Here is a 26816-nt window from a genome sequence, read left to right as displayed (position 1 = left end):
GTGTAAATTATGTCATCATGGTCAATCTCAGGCTGCCATTTTGATGTTGCAAAACCATAGAAAAGTGTTGGTCAACGGCTGTGCAGTAAAGGCACCAATGAGGGAAGTGTTCCAGATTCTTCGGGAATCATCCATTTGAAAGCTGATTACATTTGATTTTTTCTTTTTTCTTTCTTTTTTTTTTTTAAGATTTATTATTATTATATGTAAGTACACTGTAGCTGTCTTCAAACACACCGGAAGAGGGTGTCAGATCTTGTTACGGATGGTTGTGAGCCACCATGTAGTTGCTGGGATTTGAACTCAGGACCTTCAGAAGAGCAGTCGTTGCTCTTAACTGCTGAGCCATCTCTCCAGCCCCTTGATTTTTTCTTTATGGCCACATGTCACAACCAGTAAGCAAAATGCCAGCCGATTTTATATGGTGGTTGACTTTATGCAGCCGTGACACCAGAGTGGCGGCCTGAGGCCTGTGCTGCACGGCCCCCGTCTGCTGCTCCATCACCTGCACCAGCAGGAAGGCTGAGGGGAGAAATCAGAGCTGCTTCTGTTCGCTTGAGTTCAGAGGTGACATCCACGCATCACGGCCAGAATGTGTCTCTGGGTTGGTTGTGACTTTTTGTGCTGGAGTCTACTTGGCAGCCCCACAGCTGACAGAGGGGGACTCCAGCTTCTCCTTGCTCAGGCCCTGGTGAGTGGGGCTCCCTGCACGAGGCTCGGCCGAGCCATTGCCTTCTGATTCTGAGGGGTTGCTGTCACACCCGAATGGGCCCCTCCCAGCCACTAAGCCACTGTTTATTTTTTGGTTTTCTAACACAGGGTTTCTCTGTGTAGCCCTCTGTAGACCAGGCTGGTTTTAAACTCAGACATCTACCTGCCTCTGCCTCCCGAGTGCTAGGGTTAAAGGCGTAGGCCACCACATCCCTCTCTAAAAATGAGTCTTAACAACAGCGTTTAGATGTTGTTACTGAGAGGCCCATCATCGCAGCCTCAGGAAGTGGAAACAGGAGGACCAGGAGCCCAAAGTCAGTACCTGTTTCAGTGTCACAGAGGTCATGGTCAGGTCAAAGGTCACATCAACCTAAAGGTACAATGTCCCTGGCACCCCAATGCCAGTGTTGCCTGGAGTCATGCAGACCATAGGAGGGCACTGTCACTGACATGCCAGTGTGGGGTGGCGAGGCTTATGTCAACTTGATACCAGCTCGAATTGTATCAAGACAGGATACAATATTCTCCACTGAGAAAATGCCTTACACAAGCCTGTGACACATTTTCTAAATTAGGTGCCCAGCCCACTGTGGGAGGGGCCATCCCTGAGCTGGTGGCCCTGGGTTCTGTAAGAAAGCATTCTAAGCAAGCCATGAGAGCAAGCCAGTCAGCAGCGCCCTCCATGGCCTCCACATCGGCCCCTGCCCTGCTTGAGTTCCTGTCCCGACGTCTTCAGCGATGGATGCAGAAATGAGAGCAGTAAACCATTTCCAAGTTGCCCTGGTTATGGCGTTTCCTCACAGCAACAGAAACCCTGACTAAGACACTGACGGAAGAACCAGAACAATCACCACTGCCAAGGGATTCCAGATTCCTGAGGGTTGGGACGTCCTGAGGAGCTGTGAGACCCACAAGCCCTAAGCTTGGTCTTCAAGCCTCCGTCTTGCAAGGACTCTCCCATATCAACCAAGTCCCTTCTTTATAGCCCCAGTTCCAGAAATAAATAAAAGCAACAGAGACATTATCTGGCTGCCAACATGAACTCAGGAGGGATATAGACTCACACTCAGTCCAAGCTAGGGTCCTCTTTCTTTCTTTCTTTCTTTCTTTCTTTCTTTCTTTCTTTCTTTCTTTCTTTCTTTCTTTCTTTCTCTCTCTCTCTCTCTCTCTCTCTCTCTCTCTTTCTTTCTTTCTTTCTTTCTTTAATTTATTTATTATATTAAGTACACTGTAGCTCTCTTCAGACACACCAGAAGAGAGTATCAGATCTCATTACAGATGGTTGTGAGCCACCATGTGGTTGCTGGGATTTGAACTCAGGACCTCTGGAAGAGCAGTGAGTGCTCTTAACCGCTGAGTCATCTCTCCAGAACTAGGGTCCTGCTTCTTGTGCATGGCACTGGGACTATGCAGGGAATGGAATGGATTTTAGTCCCCACTCTGTTCAGCTGTTATTAGTGGGGGACATTTGTCACGGCAGGTCCCCTCTGCAGGCCCTGCGTTACCAGGCAGGGCCATTTCTTGTTTCTCCAGGCACAGGGCCACAGTCCCATCCATCACACTCATTTCCAGTACCGGGGCTAGGGCCCTGAGGCATAGCTCCCTTTTGTCTGCTGTGGTGATGTTCCTGGAATCTGAACCATGGGTCCTCACAATGGTCTCTATAGGGTGTCCAAATGGCCACTGTTTGGAAGGGCTGGGGCTGAGGCGCAGAGAGCAGTGTGGGGAGGGAGCAGCGTGGCTTTTAGGGTTGTGCAGGAAGCTGTGAGCGGTGACCACGTGGGACTCAGGCTGCCTGCATATGTGGAGAACACAGCTGGACAAGCATGGAGACCTTGGGCTCTTGGGCCAAGGGGCAGCTGTGGGAATCGGACTATGGCTTCCAAACCTGAGATCCATGAGCAACAGAAACACGGGGCAGGGCAGGGGCTGGCCTGGCTTAGTGGGCTTCAAGCAGGATTTGGGGAAGGTGGTGCTCATTACACAGGAAGAGATGGAGGCCAGGGCAGGGCCTGCAGAGCTGGCAGCCCAGGGGATCCTGTAGTTGCAGGAACAAGCTAGGTTGAATGTCCCAGCCAGGCAATCACTAAGCGATGCTTGCTGAGACCGGGCCAAAATGGCTGCCACGTGCAAATGATACCACAGCGGACCATGTGCAAGTAAAACTTTATTGACCAACAGGTCCTGGGCTAGATATGGCTCAGGGCTGCAGGCTGCACATGTGCCAGGCGGGTTCAGAGCTAGTTAAATGTCTCCTCCTAGCACAGTGCTCCATGCCCACAGGGTCCTGGTCAGATCGCTGGCAGGGACGCCTTCCCTTTCCTTCGTAGAGCAAAGATCGGTCCCAATGTCATTCAGGACAATTTCAAGGAGGAACAGAAAACAAGGGCCCCTGCCCCACCCGGGGGCCTGCCACCCAGCTGCTGCGGTGAGCACCCGGTAGGCTCCTCCACTTCTGCCCAAAGCCTGCAGGAGCTCCACCCCCTCCTCCTCCCTCCGCTCCCCCCTCCTCCTTCCTCCGCTGCCCCCTCTGCTTCTCCAGGCCACGACCTGCCCAGCCCCAGGGCCTCTGCTTATCTGCAGCCAACCTAGTGCAGGAAGCAGGCAGAGGCGGGGAGCGGACCAGCAGTGCCGGAGAGCACAGACATCCAGGAGAGACCTGCTGCCTCTAGCTCCAGACACTAGATGTCCTGGGGATGGTGTCCCACCTCCTGGCAGCCCCTGTATCCAGACCAGAACACACTGTGCCCATCATGCCTATCAAGGGCACCCCCATGCTGGCAGAAACGAAGACACAGCCTTGACCAGGTGGGAATAGGAAGCGCTCAGCTCAAGGGCTTTAATTGATACTGAACCAGAGGCTGGAGAATGAGGCAAAAATATCAAGTCCTTCATCTGGGGTGAGGAGAGGGGGAAGGGCAAGGTTTTGTTAAAAACCTGGGTGCCTCTGTGTGGGGCGTGGACAGGGTCACCTGCAGTCACTGCAGAGCCCACAAGGGGCACAGCCTGAGACTCCTGTGATCTGGCCTCTCCCTCCAGGCCCAAGGTTAGGTCCTTTTTTATTCTCTTTACAATATAAATAGAATTTCAAAGTACACATGGACACGGCAGCCATTGGGCACTCACTGGGCGGAGGCCCAGTCCCTAAGCACCCAGCAGGTCCGCAGGGCCAGGTCCTCTATCCAGTCCTTTGTCATTTAAGGTCAGTTGTCTATCCTGGGCCTGAGGCCTTAGGGTGGCAGTGGCTTCTAAAGAGACAGAGCCCGTAGCCAACCCATGGGCCGTGGCAGCTAGTGCAGATGGGCCTGTGAAGTCTGTCCTGTGTCACTTGACCAGGGCTTTCTCCTGCCCTCAGCCACACAGAGGCCCTGGTCCAAGTGTGAAGGCTCACGGGACCCCAGGCAGCCAAGGCAGAGTAAAGCAGACTCTGCACAGGCAGGGGCTTGGCGGGGCCACTCCTGCAGGGCCCACCTCCCTGAGCAGGAAGCACGAGGGATCACAAGAGCGGCCACCACACAGGTCGCTGCACGCTGGGCTGCTGTCCCTTCCAGGGGACACCTGTACCAAAGTGCCTTCCAGCTGCTCAGCAGATGAACATCCGCAGGTGTCAAACAGATGAAACCTTTATCTCCTCTTGGCCGAGAGGAAAAGAATGCGCCTGCTGTCAGGTTTTAAAGCCACAAATCTAGAAAACAGGTTGGGGCTGTGCCCCAGTGTCCTTGGCTAGCATCTGTCACAGGAGGCTCTGAGATGCCCCTTAGCACCTTTAGGAGAAGAGCAGGGCCAGGCCAGGTCCCGTGGAGTCACCGTAGTCCAGGGATGCTGGCCCCGCTCCCTGAGTCTGACCAAGTTGGATCCTGCTGGTCCTGTTACCCAGTTACCTACAGTGGGACAGGAGTGGGCAGGATCTAGAAGGGTGCTCCAGGCTGGCCCTGTGCCTGCAGCAGGCTCTCCATGAAGGCCAGGTATTCTGGGCTACGCCCTGTGTCCTCAGGGGTGGTGGCCAGCATTGTGGCCACCCGTGGGCGCTTGGCAGCCTTCACATCGTCTCCAGAGAAGCTGGGCTCCTGCGGTGCACCAGTGCTCAGTGACTGTAGACATCAGACATAAAGCAGGTTGTCTCCCTGGCAAAGCCCCTTGGGACCACACCCTGACTCACACCCAGGGGATGACTCCCACCTGCCCCTCCCTTGGCTGAGTAGGGAGCCCTGATGACTGTGGACAGTGCCAGGGAGACACTCATGGCCAAGGAGGAAGGGACAACATGCTAGAGACATGCGTCTTCAATGCCTGAAACGGAGGTGGCAGGGACACTCACCAGCCGGGACCGCACCCTCTTGGGTAGCTCCTCTTCCAGTGTGAAGATGTCCCCACGCTTGACAGTCAGCTGAGACCCATCCTCAAACTCCACCTGCATGACACAGAGGAGTCTAAGCATGGGGCATGTCACAGGGTCCTGGCCCTGTCCCCAGGAACTCAGGCTTCCTGGGGTCACAGCGCCCACTGGACACCTGCCCAAGTGTGGGACTGGCCTACATCCCGAGCAGGCCCTGAGTGGCACAGGGTAAGACGAGGCTGGGCAGCAAGCCCGCAGCCTCAAGGGTGAAGGCAGCAGGCCCTGGCCAGGAGGCTGAGGGCTTCCCCAGGGACCTGGGACCTGGGACCTGTGTCCCTAACTCAGAGCAGCAGCTATGGGAAGTCACCGCACACAAGCTTCCCGCTCCACAATGGACACCAGCTCTAGGATGGCTCAGGAAGCCTGGCGGGGAGGAGACACCGTGGGTGCTTGGGGACAGCAGTGACGATTGCAAATGACCATGGCCTGGGACGCAGCCTAGGAGAAGTAAAGGGGCAGAGGCGAAGGCCCCGACGCCCCTGAGGGACACTGGAGCCTGCTGGGCCAGCGTCAGTGCCACACCCAGGGCGTCAGGTTGCCCAGGAGGAAGGAGCTCTAGAAGCCACCTCTTCTTTAGCTGTGAGCTGTGATGCTCCATGGGGCAGTCTATGGCCACGCCCCAGCACTCAGACACCAGCACGCTCCTTGTCTGAATCTGGTGGCCCTGTCCTGGCTTACACAGGTTTCTGGAGACTACTGAATGATGAGTGTGCCCATCCCCTGGGCTGCAGGGTGTCGTGTCCTGGCTGGCCTCCCGGGCCGTGCCAGCACATGCTTGGCCACACTGTCTGCAGGGACAGGGAGAGTTGGGCTGGGCCTGTCCCTTCCCCTCTTCATCTGCTGAGGTGAGAGCACATCTGAGGTGGGAGCACAGCTAGGCTGCAGGTAGCTCCCTGTTGTCGGGCTCTGTGCTTCATGATGAGACAAGGTGGTGCTGTCACCATGCAGGCTGGCCGCCCTCCCACTCCCACTGTGGCTTGTCCCCAGCCCTGGCCTGGCCATCCTTTAGTCTGTATAGGCACTGACTGGGTAGGCTGGTAGGGGCAGAGTGTCTGCTAGAGGGGCCCGCCCGCTCCACCCAAACACACACACACACACACACACACACACACACACACACACACACACGCAGGCCACTGTGACCGCTCACCTGGTAGATGAGGCTGGTGGCCGTGGAGATGAACCTGGCTCTGTACAGATTACCGTCTGTCCACCGCAACTCCACCAGCTCACCCTCCGGGGGCGGCCCTAGCCGTAGGCAGTCTCTGCTCTACAGGAGGGAACGGTGAGGCCCTGTTCAGCATGCCCCTGCCCCCCCTGCCGCCCCCGCCGCCCCCGCCGCAGCTGCCCTGCCCCTTACCGTGATGCTCTCTGGGTACAGGTTGTCACTGTAGGAGCCATCGTCGAAGTTGACCTCATAGAATGTCTGCGCAGTGGTGCCAATGACCCGGCAGCGGTAGTAGAGCCCGTTGCGATTCTTGGTGATGACGATCTGGCCCAGGGACACTGTGCGCAGGAGCTGGCCCTGGGGTGGGGTGGTGCTACATGTAGTCCGGGCTTTGTCCGCGCGTGGATGAGGCTAAGGGGAAGAACTAGCCCACGAGGATAGAGTCCAGCCATGTGGGCGGGGCTACTGTGGTATGGGCGGGGCTCTGGCCACTGCACTCACCCCTGCTCCACTGGCCCTGTGCTTGAGGCAGGTGATGGACACCACATAGGGCCAGTCGTCGGGCTCCAGGAGGACACCAGCAGCTTGTGCGCAGGTCACGTGGAAGGACGTGGAGCAGTGCTCGTAGGAGCACTGGATGCAGGCGCCCGACACCCTCTTCATACGCTTGCGGCAGTACACGCATTTCTACAGAGGGTGGAGAGCAAGGTTACCGCCAAAGCCACAGAGGAACCTTCCAGAACAGGTAGGGGGAGGCGAGACAGGACTGGACCAGACAGGATGGGACTGGAGCTTGATAGCATCTGAACCCAGCCCACGTCCTCAGGTCTCCTCCCTGATGCCAAGGCCCCACCCTCCCTGCAGCACAGAGCTGGAGGCAGGGAGGACAGGGATGGTAGCCCAGCATCTAGTGCAGAGTCACTGGGGGACAAGTGGCGAGCCATGTGCACAGAGGGCCACATTGGCTGTCAGCACACCATCCTCCTGAGCACGACGCTCCTTCTAAGAGCTGCCCTGGCTTCGTCAGAGCACCCAGCAGTGAACCCCTGCTTCTGAGGAGATCTCAGCCCAATGGACTGGAACATGGTTCTAGGCCCCGGAACCTGTGACCTGTGGCACAAGCCACTGGGGAGCCACCATGCTGGGAGCCAGCCCAGGTCCCACAGCAGCCCTCCCGCCAGCACTACCCGGCAGAAGAAACAAACCAGGCACACAACCAAGGCAAGACACTGTCCACGGCCAAACCTGAGGGCCTGGCCCCAGGCATGCTGACACCCACCACAGCAGGGTGCCCTCCCCAGCGCCGTGCGGCTAAGTGCCCCGAGCAGGGCGGGTCCCGAGGTCTGAGCTAGGCCACCACCTCCCAGATATAAGAAGCCCCTCGCCGCATGCCTCAGACACAGGGTAGGAGCCAATAGGCCACACCCAGGCCACTCAGCTGGCAGGGAGTGTCTGTAGCCAGACAGGCCCACGGAACAGATGCTCTCCAGACAGCCATACAGACTACACTCGGGGCTGGGAAAGCCAAAGCCCAGAGACATCAAGGGCCTGTCTAGAGGCACACAGCACCAGGACTAGCAAACCAGGGCCTGGGCCTCCTTCACTAACCTGCTGCAGAGGGTATGTATGTGTGTGTGTGTGTGTGTGTCCATGCTCACACTAGAGCCTCAGAATGCAGCATCGTGGGGTGCCTTCAACTCAACTGAGACACTAGATGATCACTGGAAACAGGTCAGGCTGAGGACAACAGTTCTCAAAGGCGGTAGATCTGAAAAGGCTCCCTCCCTGTGTGCAGTCACAGGGAGTGCACAGTGAGCCTCAAAGGGGCCTGCACGAAGGCCACGGAGAAGGGCTGCATGCTGCAGGAAGGGACGGAGGAGGAAGAGACTGTCATAGCAGTGACAATCCACTGTGCTTGTGGCATGCGCGGAAAGACAAGATCATTTCTACATCTGCCTCTGCCCTGGCCATGCCCATGAGTGTCAAAGCATTGCTCCAAGATGCAGAGTCAGGCAGGTGAGAGGGGCACCAGTCGTCTGGCCTCTCAATGGAGCATTACTCTGGCATGAAAAAGGAAGAAGGTTGGAGAGACAGCTCAGCGGGAAAGCGTCTATCATCCAGCTGTAAGGATGTGGACTGGAATCATCAGAACCCACATAAGGCCAGATGCAGACTGTTCGGATGCCAGTGCCATTGCAGCATGGTGGGGGTCAGAGCTGGGAACCCTGCCAGCCGGGCAGGTGGGCAGACGCATGAAAGGCTCTATGTGAAGCAAGATGGACGGAGAGGACTGACACTTGAGGTTGTTCTCTGGCTCCACACACACACACACCACACGTACACACACGTACACACACAAGTAATGCCGTGTTTGTGACACAGGGAGAGAAATGAAGCCTGCGCACAGCACGCTTAGGTTACGCGTGGTGGCGGCACGGAGGGGCAGGCTGGCTCTCCCTGGTGAGGACGGCAAGCTCCCCTGAGTGGGGGCACTGACAGTGCCTGGCAGTCTCCAGACAGAGCCTGAGAGTCGGGACACGCGGGGCCGGCTGGGGCTGCTGGCTGCACCTGGAGCACCCGTCACTGCGCCCTATGCATCGCTCCCACCCTGCAGCAGGCCCACGGCTGGCGGCTGCAGTCTTGGGGACCTACCAGTTTCCACCGCTGCTCAGGGATGGCGCTGACGTCCACCGGGTTTCGCTCAATCACGCTGAGGAACCGCACCTCGGGGACCGCAATGGCGCACACCACATGGATCCACCTGAGAGGTCAGGACAAGGTCACAGAGCAGTGTGGGTTCCAGGCTGTTCCCCAAGAGCCAGTCAGGCTGGATCCGGGGAGGGGGAGGGGAGGGTGGCGGGCAGGTGAGGTGGACAGGGCAGTCAGGGCACACACCTGTGCTCTGTGGTCCTCTGTAGTGCTCCCCCCCGCAGGTTGCACAGACAGCATTCCTGAGGGACGAATCAATGTGGTAAGGGCCAGCCGCCTCCACCATGCGCCCACCGCCCAACCCCAGCCTCCGCACAGCTATGATCAAGCCTGGTACACGAGCCCAGGACCTCCCAAGCTCTAGGAGCCAACCAGCACAGGCGAGTTACCGCAGTCCAGGCATGGGCCGCACACCGGGAGCACATCCAGCCTTCTTTGGCCAGCTCAGGCCGGACACCATAGCAACCTGGAAGATAGAGGAGCGCTGAGACCACACCACATCTGTCACCTGGAACAAGTGCATGCAGCCTGCACACCTGTCGCTCCCCGGATCGGCACAGCACAGCCACCCAGGCAGACCCCCACCCCCAAATCAAAACAAAGTAGCGTAGGACTTGCTCTTCCTCCTTCCAGAGCCCTTCACACCCAGGCAGGGCAGCTGTAGAACACTCACTGGCATGGACCTGCAGGCAGCAGTGGGCACAGGAGATGAGCGGACTGGTGCCATCCTCGCCGACGTAGGAGTTGGCAGGCAGCGGCTCCGTGTTCTCCGCACTCGAAGTGAAGCACATCTCGGGGATCAGTGGCCGTGTCCTCTGGCCACTCTTCGAGGGCGGCTGGACAGCACTGTCCCATTCTGTCTGTGCTGACTGCAGAGTCACAGCACTCAGCTCAGGGCCACAGGAGGCACTGGGGCTGAGTGGGGCAGGTGGCAGACAGCGGGTGCCATCGGGGTGGGGAGGCCGCGGAGGCAGCTCACCTGACTGTGAGGGTAGAAGAGGGTACAGACAGCACAGTAGGGCTCCCTGAGGGCGGCCGCCGCATTGAACCTCCTCTCAGCTTGGAAGCTGGCGGCCTGGTTCTTCCACTGCAGGGACAGCAGGGACTTCAAGGCCTCAGGATCATTCCCATCATCCTCTCCTGACAATGGGAAGGCTTCTGTGATGGATGGAGGGGCTGAGCTGGAGGACAAGGCCCTGGCAGTGCCACCCCGAGGGCGCGCCTGCCTGCAGGGCAGTCCTACCCCGAGGGCGAGCCCGCCTTCACAGCACCAGCCCTGGCTCTCGGCAGGGAGGAGACACTGGTTTCCTGCTGAGTCTCCGAGTCTAACGCCCAGACACATCCTCCTGTCTCTGAAGGGTCTCAAGTATAAGCATTAAAGGCTGGCTCTCCAGTGCACCCACAGCTGGACCAAGGGACAGAGGGAGTGGGCGTGTCAGCTGTCAGGGTGCTGGAACCCACCCTTTGACCTTCTGCCCTAGGGACTCCTTGCATGGAGCCTGGGGCACCTTGCAGCTGTGAGAAAGTCGCACATGATCCCAAGGGACCCAGAGACCCCAGACTGCTGGGTCTGGGGCCTGCCACCTACCAAGATACCTGGGGCATGGAGCGTGGGGATTTGCTAGTCCAGGACTCCCCAGGGCGCACTCTTGGAAGAGCCAAGCCAGGAGGCAAGAATATGGGACCCGTGTCAACTGTTCCCCAGGGACCTGTGTCAACTGTTCCCCAGGGACCTGTGTCAACTGTTCCCCAGGTCCTGTCACTCCTGTGACAAGGTCATGGGTGGAAGAACTGCCAGACTGCTGCCAGATCCTGCCAGGAGCTTAGAGGCCAAAACCCACCATGACCTGCCACAGGTGCAGCCCCACCTGCCCTGCTAGGCAGCCCGAGACCTCTGTACCCAAGGGCCACCCATCACTGGGGAGCCCCTTCCTGGGGCTATCACCTGCACCTATTGGCAGCCCCACAGCCACACCCTCTAACGGGAAGACATTCAGGCCCTGCCTAGAAACTCCATGCAGTAATGACAGAGCAGTTGCCTCTGCTGCCCACGACCACGGCCCCGACCACAGCCTGCACATCACAACTCTGGCGCCTCAGCCACCTGTCCCAGACCCCAGCTCCCTTAAGGATCTTCCTGCTGAGACGCTGAATGTTGCAGCCCATCGCTCAGATGGATGAAATTATCAATGGCGCCAGCGGCCTGGCCTGGTTGGGATCTGGGCCCTCAGTGGTCACATGACACATGAGGTACTGGGTCCTGGCCAGTGCAGATGGGAAGCAGAGGGAAGGTGTGGAGGCCCTGCAGGCAGCAAGGACTGGTGATAGGACAAGGCCTGGGCATGGGCAGCTGGTCCTACAGATGTGAGAGGACAGACGAGGCTGTGCTGAGTCTCACAGAGCATGGTGCAGGGCGGACCTGGCTCCAGGAAGGTGGATGGGTGGACACTGGCACCTGTGGAGAGCGTTCACGGTGGCTGGCGCCAGGCTCACCTTCATCGCTGGAGGCCTCCTGCTTGACCACAGACAGCGGGGACCGAGTGGGTGGCCGCCCCAAGGGGTGACGCCGGCTCTTTTTGATCTCCACCTTCAGCTTAGAGAATGGGGTTGGTGCCTGAAACAGAGCTCTGTGAGTCCTGGGACCTGTTCGCTGCAACACGCATGCACATGCATGCACACACACCTGTCCCCAAGTACACATGCACACTCACAACCCATCCCCCACAGTATGCATGCACACTTACACACCCCTGTGCCCCATACCATGTATACACACTCCTGTTATCCACATCACACGCACACTCACACTCCTGTCATCCACATCACACGCACACTCACACTCCTGTCATCCACATCACACACACACTCACACTCCTGTCATCCACATCACACGCACACTCACACTCCTGTCATCCACATCACACGCACACTCGCCCCACAGAGCACATGCACATGTACATACTCCTGTTGCCCACAGCATGCATGCACACTCACACACTCCTGTCCTCCACAAGATACCCCACAACACACATGGATATACACACATTTCTGTTCCCCACAGCACACATTCACATACTCCTGTTGCCCATAGTACACACGCACACACCTGCCCCTCACAACACACATGCACACACTCACATTCACTCCTGTCTCCCACAGTGCACACGTGCACGTGCGCGCACACACACATACACACACACAGTTGCCGCCCTGTATGTGGCAGTACCCAGCTGTCCTTAATCACGCACCTGTGAGTCACCAGCCGCGGCCTGGTCCTCCTCTTCCGGCCCCAGCTCCATGGGTGCCAACTGTGCGTGGGCGGCATGTTCCCTGCCGCCATCGGCGCTGCTGGTGCGGGGCAGCACGTACAACATTGGGATAATGGGCCGTGGCCGCACCTCTGTCTCCTCCACTGGCGCCCCCGGGGGCACCACATTGAGGGGTGTTGGTGGAGGGCCCCCCTCTGCAGCCATGGGGCCCGTGGCTGGCCCTGGAGACTTGGGTTGGGGTGGTGGCCTCAGAGCCTCATCGGTGGGGAACAGGGCAGGTGGGGTAGACAGCAATGGGGGTGACAGTGGGCTGGGGGTCTTCTTCTTGCTCCTGGCCTTAGTTGGCCGAGGCTTGCTTCTGCCATCCTCTGGGGAGAGAAGGAGCCCCTCAGAACCAAGGGAAGCAGACTGAAGCACTGGAGACAATCCAGGAACCCCAAAACTCGGACAAGCTCAACCTCTACACGGGCCCAGTACTGGACGGCGGTACTTAAAGTGATCCCTGGCCTGGTACAGAGTCCAGTCTTCCATCCCAGTGCTCAGGGTGTGGTGGGAGGAGCAGAAGAGCTAGCCTGGGCTGATGATACCAGCTCAAAACCAAACCAAACCAAACCCCAGAGCCTTCTGGAATTAGGTGTGGGAGGGAGCTGGGCTCTCAGGAAGGGCTGTGAAGACACGCCACTGCCCAGAGCCACCGGGCCTACCAGGCCAGCCCGTGTGAGGGAAGCAGCTCTTCTTAGAAACAGACTGCTACATGCTTCTAGAGTCACTGCACACCACACAGCCACCAGGGGACCCGGGGGCAGATGGGCCTGGGGACAGCCCTGATAAAGGAGAGGAGCCAATGGGACTTGCCTTTGATGCCATGATGGCTGTACGGCACATCACTAAACCAGGGACAGGTGACAGGGACAGAAGGATCAGGGTTTGGTCACTCCTAGCATGCCCTTCAGGGAGTGCCACCCAATCCTGTGTGCCCTGGAGCCTAGCCCCCTACACTGGGCTCCAGGGATTCAAATGTCACCTAAGGGTGTCATGAAACACTCCTGCTGTGAGCGGCTGGGCTGGGGAACCCAGGCCTGGGACTTGGCACCTGCCCCACCCAGCCAGGCCACTGATGGGAGGGGGTGGGAGAGAGGCATCCTAGTCCTTCCTCACACCAGAGTCACGCCTGGAGTAGGCCACCTTTGGCTGACACTGCCTCCAAAGGCAAGGACTCACTAATCCAGGTGACAGCTTACACTGTCCCCAGTATGTTAGGATGGCACCTCCACTCTAGACACCCAGCTCCGCACCTGCAGGAACATGGGTAGCAGCAGCAGGTGGAGCATCCCTCAGCCTATTACCAGTGTTGCTGTGGTCACCAAGGCCCAGGATGAGCCCTCACAGGGTGTGTCCTGGGATGCAGGGACGAAGCCGCCTGCTGTGCAGTGACTGGGGAAGTGGGCTCTGCACGGCCCCGATCCTGACCTACAGGCCTGCCCTGGCTTTCATAGGACCTAACAGCTGTGCATGCCCTGGCATCTCTAGGCTCTGGATGGCCACGAGATAGCCCGGAGCCCTTAGCAGGAGCCGGCCCAGGACAGAGTGCCTCAAAGCTCGCTGCTTCAACACAGACACAGTAGCCACAGCAGCACGAGCAGTCCTGCACCTTGGGAAGCAAGGATGGACTGAGGGTCCCAATCCGGTTCCTCTGGAGTGTCGGGGTAGTCAGCCTGGTGGACAGGGCCTCCAGGGGTGGCCAGGTACCCTCAACACACCTGGGTTTGTCAGCCTGTCTGCTTCAGGGTCACCGGCCACAGGAGGTCAAGGGGTGTGGTAGGTCACATTCTATAGGTGTGAGCTCTGTCCCAGCTCCTGAGGCCAGGCGTACTTGGGAGGATACAGGTGCTCTGTCTCCCGGGTTCCTGAGCCAGAGTTGACCAACCAAGGCTCTGTTGAGGCCGCTCTGCCAGCTCAGGCCTATCATGGAACCGAGGTCTAGCTGTGCTGGTGGGAGAGTCCCAAACCACCACCTGTCACTGCCCAGGAAGACAGCTTGTGGGAGAGGAGGGCGGTGCCTGCGACACTACCTTCTGATCAACCACTCAGTCCTTAGTGTTCTGCCCTGCTGGAGAGTCTGGCTGCCTTCTGTGGCGCACCAAGCCTCAGGCCTCAGAGCAGCGGAGGCCCTACTGTGCCACAGCCACTGTGACTATTTCCAGTCCCTCAAGTGACAGCCAGGCCTCCAGGTATGTGGCTCAACTACACAGGCAAAGATGTGGAGGTGCACCTATCCCCACATAGAAGGAGAGATGAGCAGACTCACGGAGCAGTTTATGCAGCCTTTGCTGCACTCCCAAGTGACTGAGCATCCTGTGTGCCTGTGGAGACCTGGAGCCAGGGTGGTTAGGGAGATGACCTCTTGCCCTTCAAGCTCTTGTCACTATCCCACACTATAACATGGGCACAGGAATATAGGCTGTCACCCCCCATAGGCTTCCCTGCCCTGTCAGCAGCCTGGGGTCCCCACCTCTGCACAGAGGTTCCTCAAAGTTCATACCATGCCCCAGAATTCACATCTTGAGAGTAGCCACCAACAGGACAAATGATATGATGCTGAGGGTGGCTCTGGTCTTCACAGAAGGGGCCAGGGGGTTGGCACGCCTGCCAGCTCTGGGACACACCACTCCTGAATCTTACACACTGGCCAAATGTTAGCTGCAGTGTGTGGACCTTCGGGAACCCTCAGCCTGGGAGATGTGACGCAGAGGCCCCCACAAGTGCCACACCTTCAGAACTGACCGGATGGTTGTGATCTTGCCACACATGGTCACAGCAGGTGCTGTGACGTACAGAGAGCTCTGGCTGCAGCTCACCTGTGAAGCTACTGAGCTGGTTCCATCCTCACACCCATCAGAAGGGACATCTTGAGTGTCACTGGAGTTCCCTTCCAGCAGGAGGCACGCCAAGCCTGCCAGTCTGTCACCATCCTTGGTGGCCCCAAGTCTACCAGGATGCCCTGGCAAGCGTAGCCTAGAAGCTCCTGTTCATAGTGCAGGCGGCCCATCCCGGAAATGGGCAACAGCCCCTGGAAATGGAGGGCTACCGGTGTGGCAAGCTGAGCTATGTGCCAATGGCCTGGTGTGGTTCTTGTAGCCACCTCTGACTGCTGGGGCATCAGGAACCTGGCCATCGCCAGTAGCCACCTGCCTGGTGACTGCTCTTCCTGCTGAGAAGGAGGCCTTAGATACCATCAGACATACTGACCACCATCCGTGTCCTCAGGAAAATGTCACCTACCACGGGAAGGACACTGCTTCCACTTGCAGCCACGACAAGCTCAAGGTCAAGGAGCCCCTCAGGTCAGCAGCAGACTCCAACAACAGCCGCACCTTGCCCCTGGGGCCTGGGGCCTTGCTACCTCCCACAGAAGGGCTGTCTAGACAGAGCCAAGGACTCTACGGTCGCCATGGGACCCTCAGAGGAAGCAGGATGAGCCCAGACAGACGGCTGCTGGGTAAGTCGACCGCGTTCAGCCCTCACACCCCAGTCAGGAAGGAGGAAGGGTTGTGCCTGACACGAGATCCAAGGGAATAAACCTACTTCAAGATCCCAAGATCCCATGACTGCTCACATGGCTACAGGAGGCTCATAAGCCAGTGAGGGAGGTAGAAGCAGGGAGCCCAGGCTAGACCATCAGTATGCCACCTACTTCTTATGTTTGTGGTGTTGGCATCCCTCCTGCCCTCAGCTCCTGTGGACCCACTTACACCGTGAAGACCCCAGGGCCTTCCACAGGCCAGCAGGCACCCCACCCCCGCACTCCAGCCCCACTCGAGCACCCAGTTTGGATTTCCCTGGCTCTGTGGCCATCAGTTTCTTCTTGACTGACATCAGGCTGAGCTTGCTGTGTAGCTGGTTCTGACTGACTGCGTGGGAGCTGCCGTCCACCAGTGGCTTGGCTTACTCACGGCACTTGTAGGCCCTGAGTCTCTGGCCACGTGTGGCCTTGTCCACAGCCCCATGAGTCACTCTGTGGTCACATTACACTGTAGCCACCCTGCTTTCCCTGATTTGGAGTCTGAGCAGGAAGACCCTGTCCTGTACACTGTGGACAGTTCTCTTGTCTGTAACTCCTCCCAGCAGCCAGTGGGAAGCTGAGGCGTTGTGGCCTCTCGCCTCTGCCTCACACTGCAGAAAGCCAAAGAGGGAAGGCCCACCCTACCTGGGCACAGGGCCACAACTGAATGGAAGCAGGAGTGAGGCCAGCGTGTGTGCAGCACAGAGGGCTGGGACGCAGTGCCAGACTGCAGCTCAAGGTCCTCATGTGCACAGGCACCTCATGGTGGACCCTAGCCAGGAGCCAGCCCGAAGGGACCCACACTTCATGCTGCAAGTCCCCAGCACTGACCTTCCACACCGTCGGCCTCATGGCCCTGCGAAGGCAGCAGCTCCTCCTCCTCCTCGTCCTCAGGCATGGTCTCCCCCCGGGAACAGCCCCTGGCCTCACCCAGACCAGCCACGGCTTCCCCTGGAGACCTGGAGTCTTCAGGCTTTGACTTCTTGGGCTGGCTCCGTCTCCGGTGTGACCTGGAGGAGGGCACTGGTCAGGCAGGAGAGGACGCAGTCTAGGGTGGGCAGGGGGCGGAGCTGGGCTGGGGTGAAGCAGGTGATGGTGGCACAGGATGGGCAGAGTGCGGGGGCGATGGAGGGAGGTCACTTACGCCGGCCCTGGCCTCCTGGTCGGCTCCCGCCTCCTCTCTAGACTCGGCCTCCTCTCCTCCTCAGCCTTTCTCCAGGATCTGCTCTCCTTCACACTAATTTGTCTAGAATGTAAATTTTAGGGTTTTCCTCTGTCTCCCGGGCCCTCTCTACAGCCCTCCACATGGGGCTCTCGGGCCCTCAACTCAGCCTGAGCATAGCAGCGCACCACCCTCCTGGCAGCAGGGATGGTCTCTGGCACCAACACACCAGCCCTGACACAGGGTGAGACCCACGGTGTGGGGCTTAGCCGCACTGAATGAGGCGACAGGCTGAGCAGGTGCAACAGGCCCTAGCAGGCCTCCCCTGAAGCTGACAAGGAAGAATGCCTTTCTGCAGCTGTGTCCTGGCTTCCCCAGTCCAGTAGCCCTCACCCCATCACAGCCCCTCGGTGGCCCAGAAGAGCTGGGATGCTTTGCAGTATCTGGCCCTAGGTACTGGCCTCTGGTTCTGGCCATGCCTGCCCTCGCTTCTGTGGCTGCAACGCCCCCGACCAGGGCAGAATCCCTCAGCGAATGTTCGAGCACCACAAGATGACCAGCAGGCAAGCAGGTGGCATTTCAAGGACGCAGGCAGAGGGAGGGTGTGCACACACAGTGGCTGCAGGAGGATGATGGGCTGAAGGGCAGGCAGGAGGGGGTGGGGAGCACTGGCAGAGGAGAGAAGAGGGGCTGGGGACACAGGCCTCAGATCCAGGGACATTCCCTTTCCCTCAGGGTAGTCGCCCTGGCAACTGGAATACACCAAGGCAGGAAGTATGGTGGCTCAGGTCCACCTGTCTGTCCCCAGGGTCTAAGGTTGCCTCCAACGGCTCCCAGCTCCAGAAAACACTCAGCCTGCTACCAACATGCCTGGTTGCAGCTTCCTGAGTGGCCCTGATCAGTCACTGTCCTGACCGTATTCTGAGCTGTTACTGAAGGCTGCATCAGGGGCCGGCCCAGCCCTCGCACAAGCAGACTGGGACATCCCGGGCTGCACACAGCACTGTTTAGACCTGAGCATGCTGGCCAGCCTGCCGGGTGCCCACAGTCACAGTGCTTAAGGGCCCATCTGTGCCACATGCTGCACCCATCCAGACCAGGGAGGGCCACTGTGCATCAAAGAGGAGCCTTGCTGATGCTGTCTGCTGAGAACAAGCCCAGCCCCGTCACAACTGTCACACCCCACACTAACACCTCCTCCCGAGGCCGGACACAGACGTGGTCACCCTCCTATGCCCCTGCATCTGTGTGGCCCATAGCGGGGCAGGGCTCCAGGGCCTCAGTCTGCTTCTTGGCATCTCCACGTGCTCTAGCCTTACTCTGGTCCACTAAGCAGCTTGTCACCAGGTCCACACTGATGACCCTAGCAACCCTGGCCCTGTTCCAGGTGGCACACACACATCACAATGGCTCTAGCAAGGTGAGCCTTCTGTAGTCCTGCAGCTTTTAGGACTTAAGACTTGTGCTGGGCTAACGTGCATGCTGCATTAGCTCTGTCAAAGAGGAAGTGTGTTCTGAGGCCTGAGGAGCTACAAGTGTCTGTCCTCCCTGACTCCAGCAGGCAGTCTGGCTGGGACCCTGGGAGGAGGTCCTGGGAAGGGAGCACAGCCACAAGGCTTGCCCTGGATGCTGAGTCCTATGTTGGCCTGCGCTCTGGGAGCTCTGGACATTGCCTACTAAACCCAGGTGAGGACTCATGGGCTGTACCACATCTTGGGCCATCATTTCCTTGCCACAAGACCAGACTGTATAGAGCCAAGTGTCTTTGCTTGTCTTAGAGCTTGAGCAAGGCTGGATTCCTCTGCCTGTCCTCAGTTTCCTTCCAGTGCCTTCTCTGCTGCTGCCCGAGGGCTCATGGTTCCCCGCAGCACTGTGACCCAGCTTGGGCTGGCTTTTCCTGCTTCTGCTCTTTGGCCATGTTCTCTGGTGGCTTTGGGATCTCTTTGAAGACTGTCTGTTCCACCCTGGCCTCCGGGCTTCTGAGCTGGCACGAAGGGTGCATGGCAGGGGGATAAGGGGCTTGCAGTGGGGGTGATGGCAGACAGGCTCCAAGGAGACCACTATTAACATCAGAGCCACTGGATGGACCCCTTACTGAAGATGCCAGTTTTCTGCCATGAGGTGAGTGGTATTCACAGGGAGTAGGCCTGACTATGGGCCTTAGCTTACAGTAAGGCATCCAGGGTTCCAACCTGGGGCTCCCAAAGCCCTGGCCCCGTCCAGCCTGCTGTGGTGGGCCTCCTGCTGTCTCGTCAGTGCTCTGAGCCATCCAGCTGCTGCCAGCTACACTCCAGTGTGAAAGCAGATAGGTGAACTGGTCAAAATTTTGTCAAGTTTTAGAAGTCATGTGTTAACATGTTGGTGACAAAAACTTGACAGGTGAAAGCAGGGTTGCTGGGACTTGAGTGGTGGGTTAGAAGGATGCCCACAGCCTTCGCTGAGAGGTGTGACATACAGGGAGAGATGACGGATACAAATATGTGGTGACATGTGCCCCCAAAGCAGCTAGGAGGCTGCAGAAGGTCCTGGAATCCCTCAGTTGGCTCTCTTTCTGCCACCAAGCGGCAGTATTCAAAATATCCCCCAGGGAAACTAAGGCACATTCTGGGGTTCAGGAGACATTTGTGAGGCCCTGGCTATGAGTGGTTCTGGAGCTATCAGGTGCTTGGGGTCACAGACCGACTCTGGTGATGAGGTCAATAGGCTGGTATGTCACACTGTAGAGCACAGACACCTCCTGACCCTGTACACATCCACAGTTGGCCAGACTGACAAAGGAATGTGGCATTATCTCCTGGTAGTCACCTCTGAAAGGAGTTGGAGTCAACCCATCTGTTAGGCTGACAGGTGACTGGGAATGGGGTCAGGGAGGGCACAGGATAGCCCAACAGAGGCCTATGCTGAGAAGCAGCCTGGGCCCCCAGGGGGCACAGAAGGGCCCAGCCCCATGGGGTGAGGAGGCGGAGCACTCCATCACTGGTGCAGACAGCATCTCCCAACAAGGGGTCGATGGGAACTGTCTGAAGACTCCGGCTGTGACCAGAGCACTGCACAGAAGGCAGAGGGCAGAGTGCTCTTAGCACTTGTAGACAACAATGGCCCAGCAGCCCCAGGCCCTGGTGCATTGGGGAGAAAGGTGCTCTGCTCCCCACTCTGAACCCCTAACTTGCCTCAGTTTCCCAGGGGAGCGAGGCACAGCTGAGAGAAGCTGGGCCACGCTCAGCTCCATGAGCAGCCCCACGCGGCAGCACAACAGGCCTGCGCACAGGCCAGGGCTTTCACAGGAACAGACAGGCTCTAACAGCTCCAGCAGAAGCTTGGTCCTCAAGGTGACCTTCGTCCACTGTGGCATTATGGCAGCTTTCAGAGAGCCGCAGTGGGACCACAGACGGTGCCTCAGGAGGAAGCCTGTCAGAGGCTGGCTGCCGTATCAGGGCGGGAGGTCCCATCTCTGGACAGCCCTGGCATTGCTGTGCTCCCAGAATGTGTTGTCTATTTGTTGGACCCTGAAAACTATCCATCATGAAGCATCACAAACCCACAGCTGCACCCGGGCCCCACAGGGCTGCTTTCCATGGCCCTGCAAGGCAGGAAATCCAATCAACACAGTGCAGAATGATCGAGAACCACACACTGCTCGCCAGGAGAGGACATAAAGCAGGGAACAGTGGGTGAGACTGCAGCACATGCAACAGTGTAGAAGAGAACATGGTAAGAGGGAAGGTTTCAGACCTCAGTCTGCCTGTCCTAGACACAGCTCCTGTGGCCTGTCTGCAGAACAGGATCCTCCGGCCGGGGCCAGAAGGCACAGCCAGTACCGACCCCTGGGCTAGACAAAGAACCCCTGAACTCCTCAGGAATGGACGGTGGCAGGCTGCCTGGCACAGCCAATATAGCTGCAGCTCTGGAAGCTCTGAGGCTGCTGCTGGTTCCAGAAGATACCACAGATTCTGCAATATCCGAAAGCCATCAGGATCCTAACACAGTGTCTGCAGGTCGAGGCAGCAGGGATGTTCCTACACAAGGCCTTGTCAACACTCACAGCCTGGCCTGCTGGAGGCAGAGTTCCTGACCTCCCTGGTCCTTCACGGCAGACACCTGAGCTCCATGCAGTCTCATAGCTGTAGTTCATGTTCAGCTCTGAGGGCTACTCTTGGCCTATCAGAAGCTCCAACCCTGAGGACTTGCAGGGGGCAAGGAGTAAGACGGACACCTGGAGCGAGGGGCTGGGCCTAGTCATGTAGGCCTCCCTCTGAGAAAATGGAGTCAGGTTCCTCCCCAACCCTGCTACTTGCACTGCCAATGCTAGGGTCACCTCTAACTAGGGACATGGGCAGGGCTGCTGCAGCTATGGGTGACCACACTATTGTAAGGAGCAGGCCAGTAGAGTCCACTCATCCTTTGGAGCATGGCATCTGATACAGGCTTTGGAATGCTTGCAGGGGACCTGCCAGCTCTTAGAAATGCAAGGGCACCGGGATTACGTCACCAGGAAGTAGCAGCAGGCATTGGGTGCCTGGGATGAGCAGACAATGCCTGTTAGAGAAGCAGAAATAAGAAAAAGAGCAGAGGGAGGGGGAGGGCACCGGGGCGGCCACTCACCTGCGCAGGAGCTTGGCCTTGATGGAGGTGCGAGAGGCAGTCCAGGAGCTGAGCTCAGGACTGCTCAGGGCCGTGGGCCTCGTGTGGTCCAGCACTGTGAGGTCACGGCCTTGCTTCCACTGCTCATAGCGTTCGGGCTGCAGGATGCGTACAAATACGTCCATGGAGATCTTGACCATGTCCTTTCGACATGTACACTGTGGAAATGTGCAGAGGCACTGAATCTCATGCTAGGCACCTGGCTCCCACGCTGCGGACACAACCCAGCATGAGGATGGGGCTGCTAGGTTAGCCCCCCTCGCCACACGCAGGCCAGACCAAAAGACCCCCAGAGGGAATGCCCACCAGTGAGTGGATGCCCAGTCTTGTCCAAAGAAAGATGGACATGGCATCATTTCCAGAAGGCAACATGTGTCCATCACCCAGGACCAGGCAGTCTGGTTGCCATGCAAAAGGGCGCCTAGAAGATGCAGGACTCGGTTTGCCAAACCCAGACAAGCCAGAGTAGCCAGTGCCTGCTCACCCCTAGGCTGACCGCTCCTGAGCCAGTCTCCCTCCAGGCCTGGGGGGCACGGGCATCACAAGCAGCATGACAACTATGTCACAGAAAAAGTTGGGTCCGAGTGACAGGGCGGCTGAGATAGGCCTGAGCGAGTCTCTTCGGAGGGACTACGGGCTGTGTGGCTGCTGAGGGGTGGCCTCCTCAGCCCATGTGAGCTCACGCTCCGCCTACAGCAGCTATGGCTCGATCCAGGAGGCCCTTAACGGAGAGGGAAAACAGGTGGGTATGATGAGTCCCTCCTGGTTGCTCCATCCTACTGAGAAGCCTCACCAGGCTGGGCCTGGTACATGAGGGACTGTCCTATGGCTCCCACCCCGCTTTGCTGGAGGGGAGGGGAGGACACTGGGGATCTGCTTGGGTCCAGTATACTGAGTGAGAGGGAATACTTATGGGTAAGGTATTTCCAGCAAACTCAACTGGCTTAATGGGAATGTGCAAGATAGCAGCTGTGCAGGGCCTTGGCCAGTCAGCGCGGCCGCAGATGGTGCCCAAGGTGTGTGCTCCTGAGCCTGGCCTCTCTGCGCCTCATCAACTGCAGATTAAGGGATCTGTACCAAGAGGCTCAGCCATGGCTTTGCCATCAGTAATTAGCTAAAGCACCTGGGCCCCACAGACACTGCTTAAGCTAGCACCAGTGGCCAGGACAGAGCTGCCAGTACCGGCTGGCCTTGCAGTGACAGTGGCCTTTACATGCCCCACGTGAGCTCGCCAGACATGGGGAGTGTGGCCAAGAGCAAATGTTTTGAGCTGGGTCTGGGAGCAGCAGCCTGGAAGAACTAAGACATGGTCACCGAAGGAGGGTGGCAAGGTGATGTGATGGTTCAGCCACAGGGAGGGCTTGGTCCATCTTCTCGGTGAGGTCCAAGCAGCTGCCCAGGGCTCTGCATCTGCCTACAGCAGCTTAGCATCATCACGGGACATAGCAGACAGTTCTCCGCTGTGGATTCACTGTTTCCTGAGGGGTACAGATTCATCTGTGCAGAGGACTAACTGGACCCCTGCAGGCTGGAGCCTTCTCAGGGCTGGGTATCACCCTACCCTACTGGTGCGGAACAAAGTCACACCCTGAGCCACAAAGAAGGCAAGCAGTGGGGGCACTAAGGCGAAGGCCCTCCAGAGGAGGCGTGACCTCAGACGTCATTACCTCTTGAGGACGGGGCTTCTTTAGGGCTCACCCACTAGTGCAATTTAGATTCCCTCCTTGGTGTGTACCTGTTAGCTGCATACCCTACTGCCACGTGGGATTCTGGGTTGGGCATGGCCTTTCTAGTGAGTCTAGCCTGTGATGGAAGGTGTTACCCTGCTGGGGACTAGTAAGCTCTGAAGATACCTGACAGCAAAGGGAGTCCTTGAGGGATCCAGGTGGCACCGCTCACCCAAGCTGCTGGCACTAATTCAGCTCATCAGCAGATAGGCCTGGGGCAAATGACTGACAACGCAAGGGGACAGACACCTCACACGTCCACTGAGGCTCCCAAGGGGGCCTGTACCAACCTCCTGTAAGGCACCGCACCATGAAGACACCATGAGCTCTGACCCTGAGTGCCACGGTGGTGGCACACTGCAAGTGCCATGGCGGTACTGCACAGCACAGCCTAGGGACTACAGCTGCACCCCTGGAGCCCATACTCAGTGCAGTTGCCGAGAACCGTCCAGAACCTGAGGCGCAGCCTCCTTTTCATACCACCCCTGAATGCCAGCCTACCAACAGGACAGTCCTACCAGGCATGCACACCATCAAGGACCTCTGCCGGCTTTGTAGATACTCACACAGAGCACAAGCTTCCAGTTAAGCATCTGAGATGGTGGCCATGGACCCCTCCCAGAGCCACACCCCAGCTGCTGGGTTCCACATCTGAGGGTGAGAAGGCAGACGGATCACCATACTGCCTGGCTGGGCCCATGGCTTTCTGCTCTGGAGGCCTCAGGGCTGGGCATGGGAAGGCCAGGAACAGTCCCCAGCCACTGACCTGGACATGGCCACCTGCTGAATCTGCCTCTGAATGGGGCTTGGGGACAATGAAAGGGAAGGCTCCCCCTGGACTCCTCCCGAGGCTGCACTGGAGTCTTGAGCAGGGTCCTGTCACCAACCTATAGAAATGGCCTAGGCTGAGCGCAAGCTGAGTCAGCTGTCACTCACACATGACTAACTGGAGAGTTATGGCGGGCAGAGGTTACCATCGGTGTGACTCCTTGTCACTCTCTTGGGTGATCAACACATCAAGTGGACGCAGGGCTGCTGCTACTCATGCGTACAGCACAGTTGACTGAGTGCAAGGCACAAAAATGCAGCCAGCTTAGGACATGACCTAGGTGTTAGCAGTGCAGGGCGGAGCCCCCGGTTGATGACCAGGAGCCTGCCTGATCCGCTTAAGATGCCCAGCACAGGTCACAGGTCACACACATCACAGGGACAGGCACTGTCCACAAGGGTGAAAATCACCACCCCACCCTGTGTGCCGCCTCCCTGCTGGGATCTAGGGCAGGGAAATATGGAAGGAACCAGGAATCAACAGTTCCACATCATGCTCTCCAGGACCCCAAAGCTGACCGCAGGTCCCCAGCCTGCTACAAGCTGATGTCTTGGTGCCTCATGCCAGCTCCCCACTGACATCGAAGCCCAGGACACAGAAGTGCCTCTGGAATGCAGGGAAGGCTGGTCTCCTGCTGCTGGGCCAGGAAGGAGAGGGACATTTGCCAGCAGACCTGGGAACCCCACTTCCGTTTCCTGTCCCTCTCCATCATCACCTACAAGTAGCCAGAGGTGACACCCGTATCTCCAGCTGCCAGCCCTGCCCTTCTCAGCTCCACTCTGAGAAAAGCCTCCTGAGAAGCCGTTGTAACTACCCAGGAGAAAGTGGGCACAGCCAGGCAGGGCTGGGGCTTTGGGGAGACATGCAGAGCTCTGCTGCTTTCCTGACCACCCCACATGGGAGCCCATCAAGGACTGAGCCACAGTGGCCTAGCTTGGTGCCCACGAGGCTTGTAGCTGCCCCTTGGCTAGCAGTCCTATCTTTCTTGCCCAGCAGAACTCACAGGCAAATAAGAGTTAGACTCTGTAGTGTGCACATGCACACATACTGACCCAGGGGTGACCTGCCACGTGCTTCCCAACCTGGAGCCAAGCTTGGACAGGCAGCCTGGACCAGCCCCCAATTCTGCACACAGATGCAGGAGTCTATGGCTCCCGCCTCCTTACACACGCTATCTTGTCTTACTTTGTGAACAAACGGCATCCTGCAGCCATCACTCTGTATCCTGCTGCAGCCACGGGGCCACTTTACAGCCTACGATGATGCCTAGTACCTCCTTGGGGCCATGTGATAGTCCAGAGCCTATCTAGTGCCTATCTCTGCCTAGTGTGGCTACACACGGCACAGGCACCTTTAATGTGCTTCTGTGTAAGGGACTGTACTGGCTGGTTTTGTGTCAACTTGACACAGGCTGGAGTTATCTCAGAGAAAGGAGCTTCAGTTGGGGAAGTGCCTCCATGAGATCCAGCTGTGGGGCATTCTCTCAATTAGTGATCAAGTAGGGAGGGCCCCTTGTGAGTGGTACCACCTTTGGGCTGGTGCTCTTGGGTTCTATAAGAGAGCAGGCTGAGTAAGCCAGGGGAAGCAAGCCAGTAAGAAACATCCCTCCATGGCCTCTGCATCAGCTCCTGCTTCCTGTCCTGCTTGAGTTCCAGCCCTGACTTCCTTTTGTGATGAACAGCAATGCAGAAGTGTAAGCTGAATAAACCCTTTCCTCCCCAACTTGCTTCTTGGTCATGATGTTTGTGCAGGAATAGAAATCCTGACTAAGACAAATTGGTACCAGCGTAGTGGGGTATTCCTGTGACAACCTGACCATGTTTGGGGGAGGACTGTGGAAGGCAAATGCCATTAGGATATTAAGAGCTCTGTGGAAAGTTCTGTAGGAGCTTGGAAGACAATGTTAAGAACAGTGCAGAAGATGTTGGCCTGGCTTGTGAAATTTCAGAGAGAAGATTAAAGACTCTTAAAGTGACCATGTTTTGATTGTGAAGATTCTGTGGTTTTGGTTAGCTGGGGCTGAAGAATCAGCTGTGAGTAACAAGATACCAGAACCACTAAAGCAAACCTTTGTGTTACTGGGACTATTGATGCTACTTAGCTGGAGCTAAGAAATTAGCGGTGATTAAGAAGAGACCAGCATCACTGAGGTAAAATCTTCTGGGAGGTGTTTTCTGAGAGCACAGAAGCTGTGTTCCAGAGATAGCCACAGTTGTATTTTGTGCTGTGGCTGGACTTGGTACTGAGTAAGAATCACCCAGGTGGTACTGGTTTTGAAGGCATGAAAGGGTCATGGAGAGCAGCTGAGGCTCTTGGCACAGTGAGAGGCCACGGAAGGCCATTGGTGAAGGTGCAGCCTCAGTTGCAATTGATGGCCCAGGACTGAAGGGATCTTGCATAGGAGCAGAGGCTTGTCACCATGAAGAGAGCCTATGAGAGGCTATTGGTGAAGCCTAATTACAGTAGAAGTCAGCAGTGTTTTGGAGATGCCAGTGCCATGAGATGACCACCAAGAACAGCAACAACAGTGGAGTACAGGCAGCTGGAGCCTAGAAGACAAGCTGTGTGCTACAAAGGGCAGAGCTGGAGAAGTGACCCACGCCCTTGGAGGAGCCTGGAAGATCGTGAATTGGATCCCAGAC

At 57.6% G+C, this 26816-nt stretch overlaps 1 protein-coding gene across 4 annotated transcripts in view; it reads right to left on the bottom strand.

Annotated features, from left to right (window-relative positions):
• Positions 1-2860: 2860 nt before the first annotated feature.
• The window catches only part of Kdm4b (lysine demethylase 4B), an 82372-nt gene continuing 58416 nt past the window's right edge, over positions 2861-26816 (bottom strand). For 2 of the 4 annotated variants that reach the window (XM_052191752.1, XM_052191753.1), the window contains exons 9-23: positions 21580-21776; positions 16960-17061; positions 16647-16825; positions 12233-12621; positions 11478-11598; positions 9964-10142; positions 9658-9853; positions 9374-9450; positions 9171-9226; positions 8928-9036; positions 6777-6962; positions 6468-6632; positions 6258-6377; positions 5030-5122; positions 2861-4802 (exon numbers count right to left, since the gene is read on the bottom strand). In XM_052191752.1, the coding sequence (XP_052047712.1) occupies positions 4620-4802; positions 5030-5122; positions 6258-6377; positions 6468-6632; positions 6777-6962; positions 8928-9036; positions 9171-9226; positions 9374-9450; positions 9658-9853; positions 9964-10142; positions 11478-11598; positions 12233-12621; positions 16647-16825; positions 16960-17061; positions 21580-21776 (2352 nt within the window). In that variant the 3' untranslated portion in view covers positions 2861-4619. The remainder of the gene's footprint in view (positions 4803-5029; positions 5123-6257; positions 6378-6467; positions 6633-6776; positions 6963-8927; positions 9037-9170; positions 9227-9373; positions 9451-9657; positions 9854-9963; positions 10143-11477; positions 11599-12232; positions 12622-16646; positions 16826-16959; positions 17062-21579; positions 21777-26816) is intronic. The other 2 variants (XM_052191754.1, XM_052191756.1) reach the window with 2 other exon arrangements.

This window comes from Apodemus sylvaticus, chromosome 9, assembly GCF_947179515.1.
Source record: "Apodemus sylvaticus chromosome 9, mApoSyl1.1, whole genome shotgun sequence".
Classification (NCBI taxonomy): Eukaryota; Metazoa; Chordata; class Mammalia; order Rodentia; family Muridae; genus Apodemus; species Apodemus sylvaticus.
The sequence above is the reverse complement of the archived record's forward strand: the minus strand, read 5'-3'. Positions and strand labels throughout refer to the sequence as shown.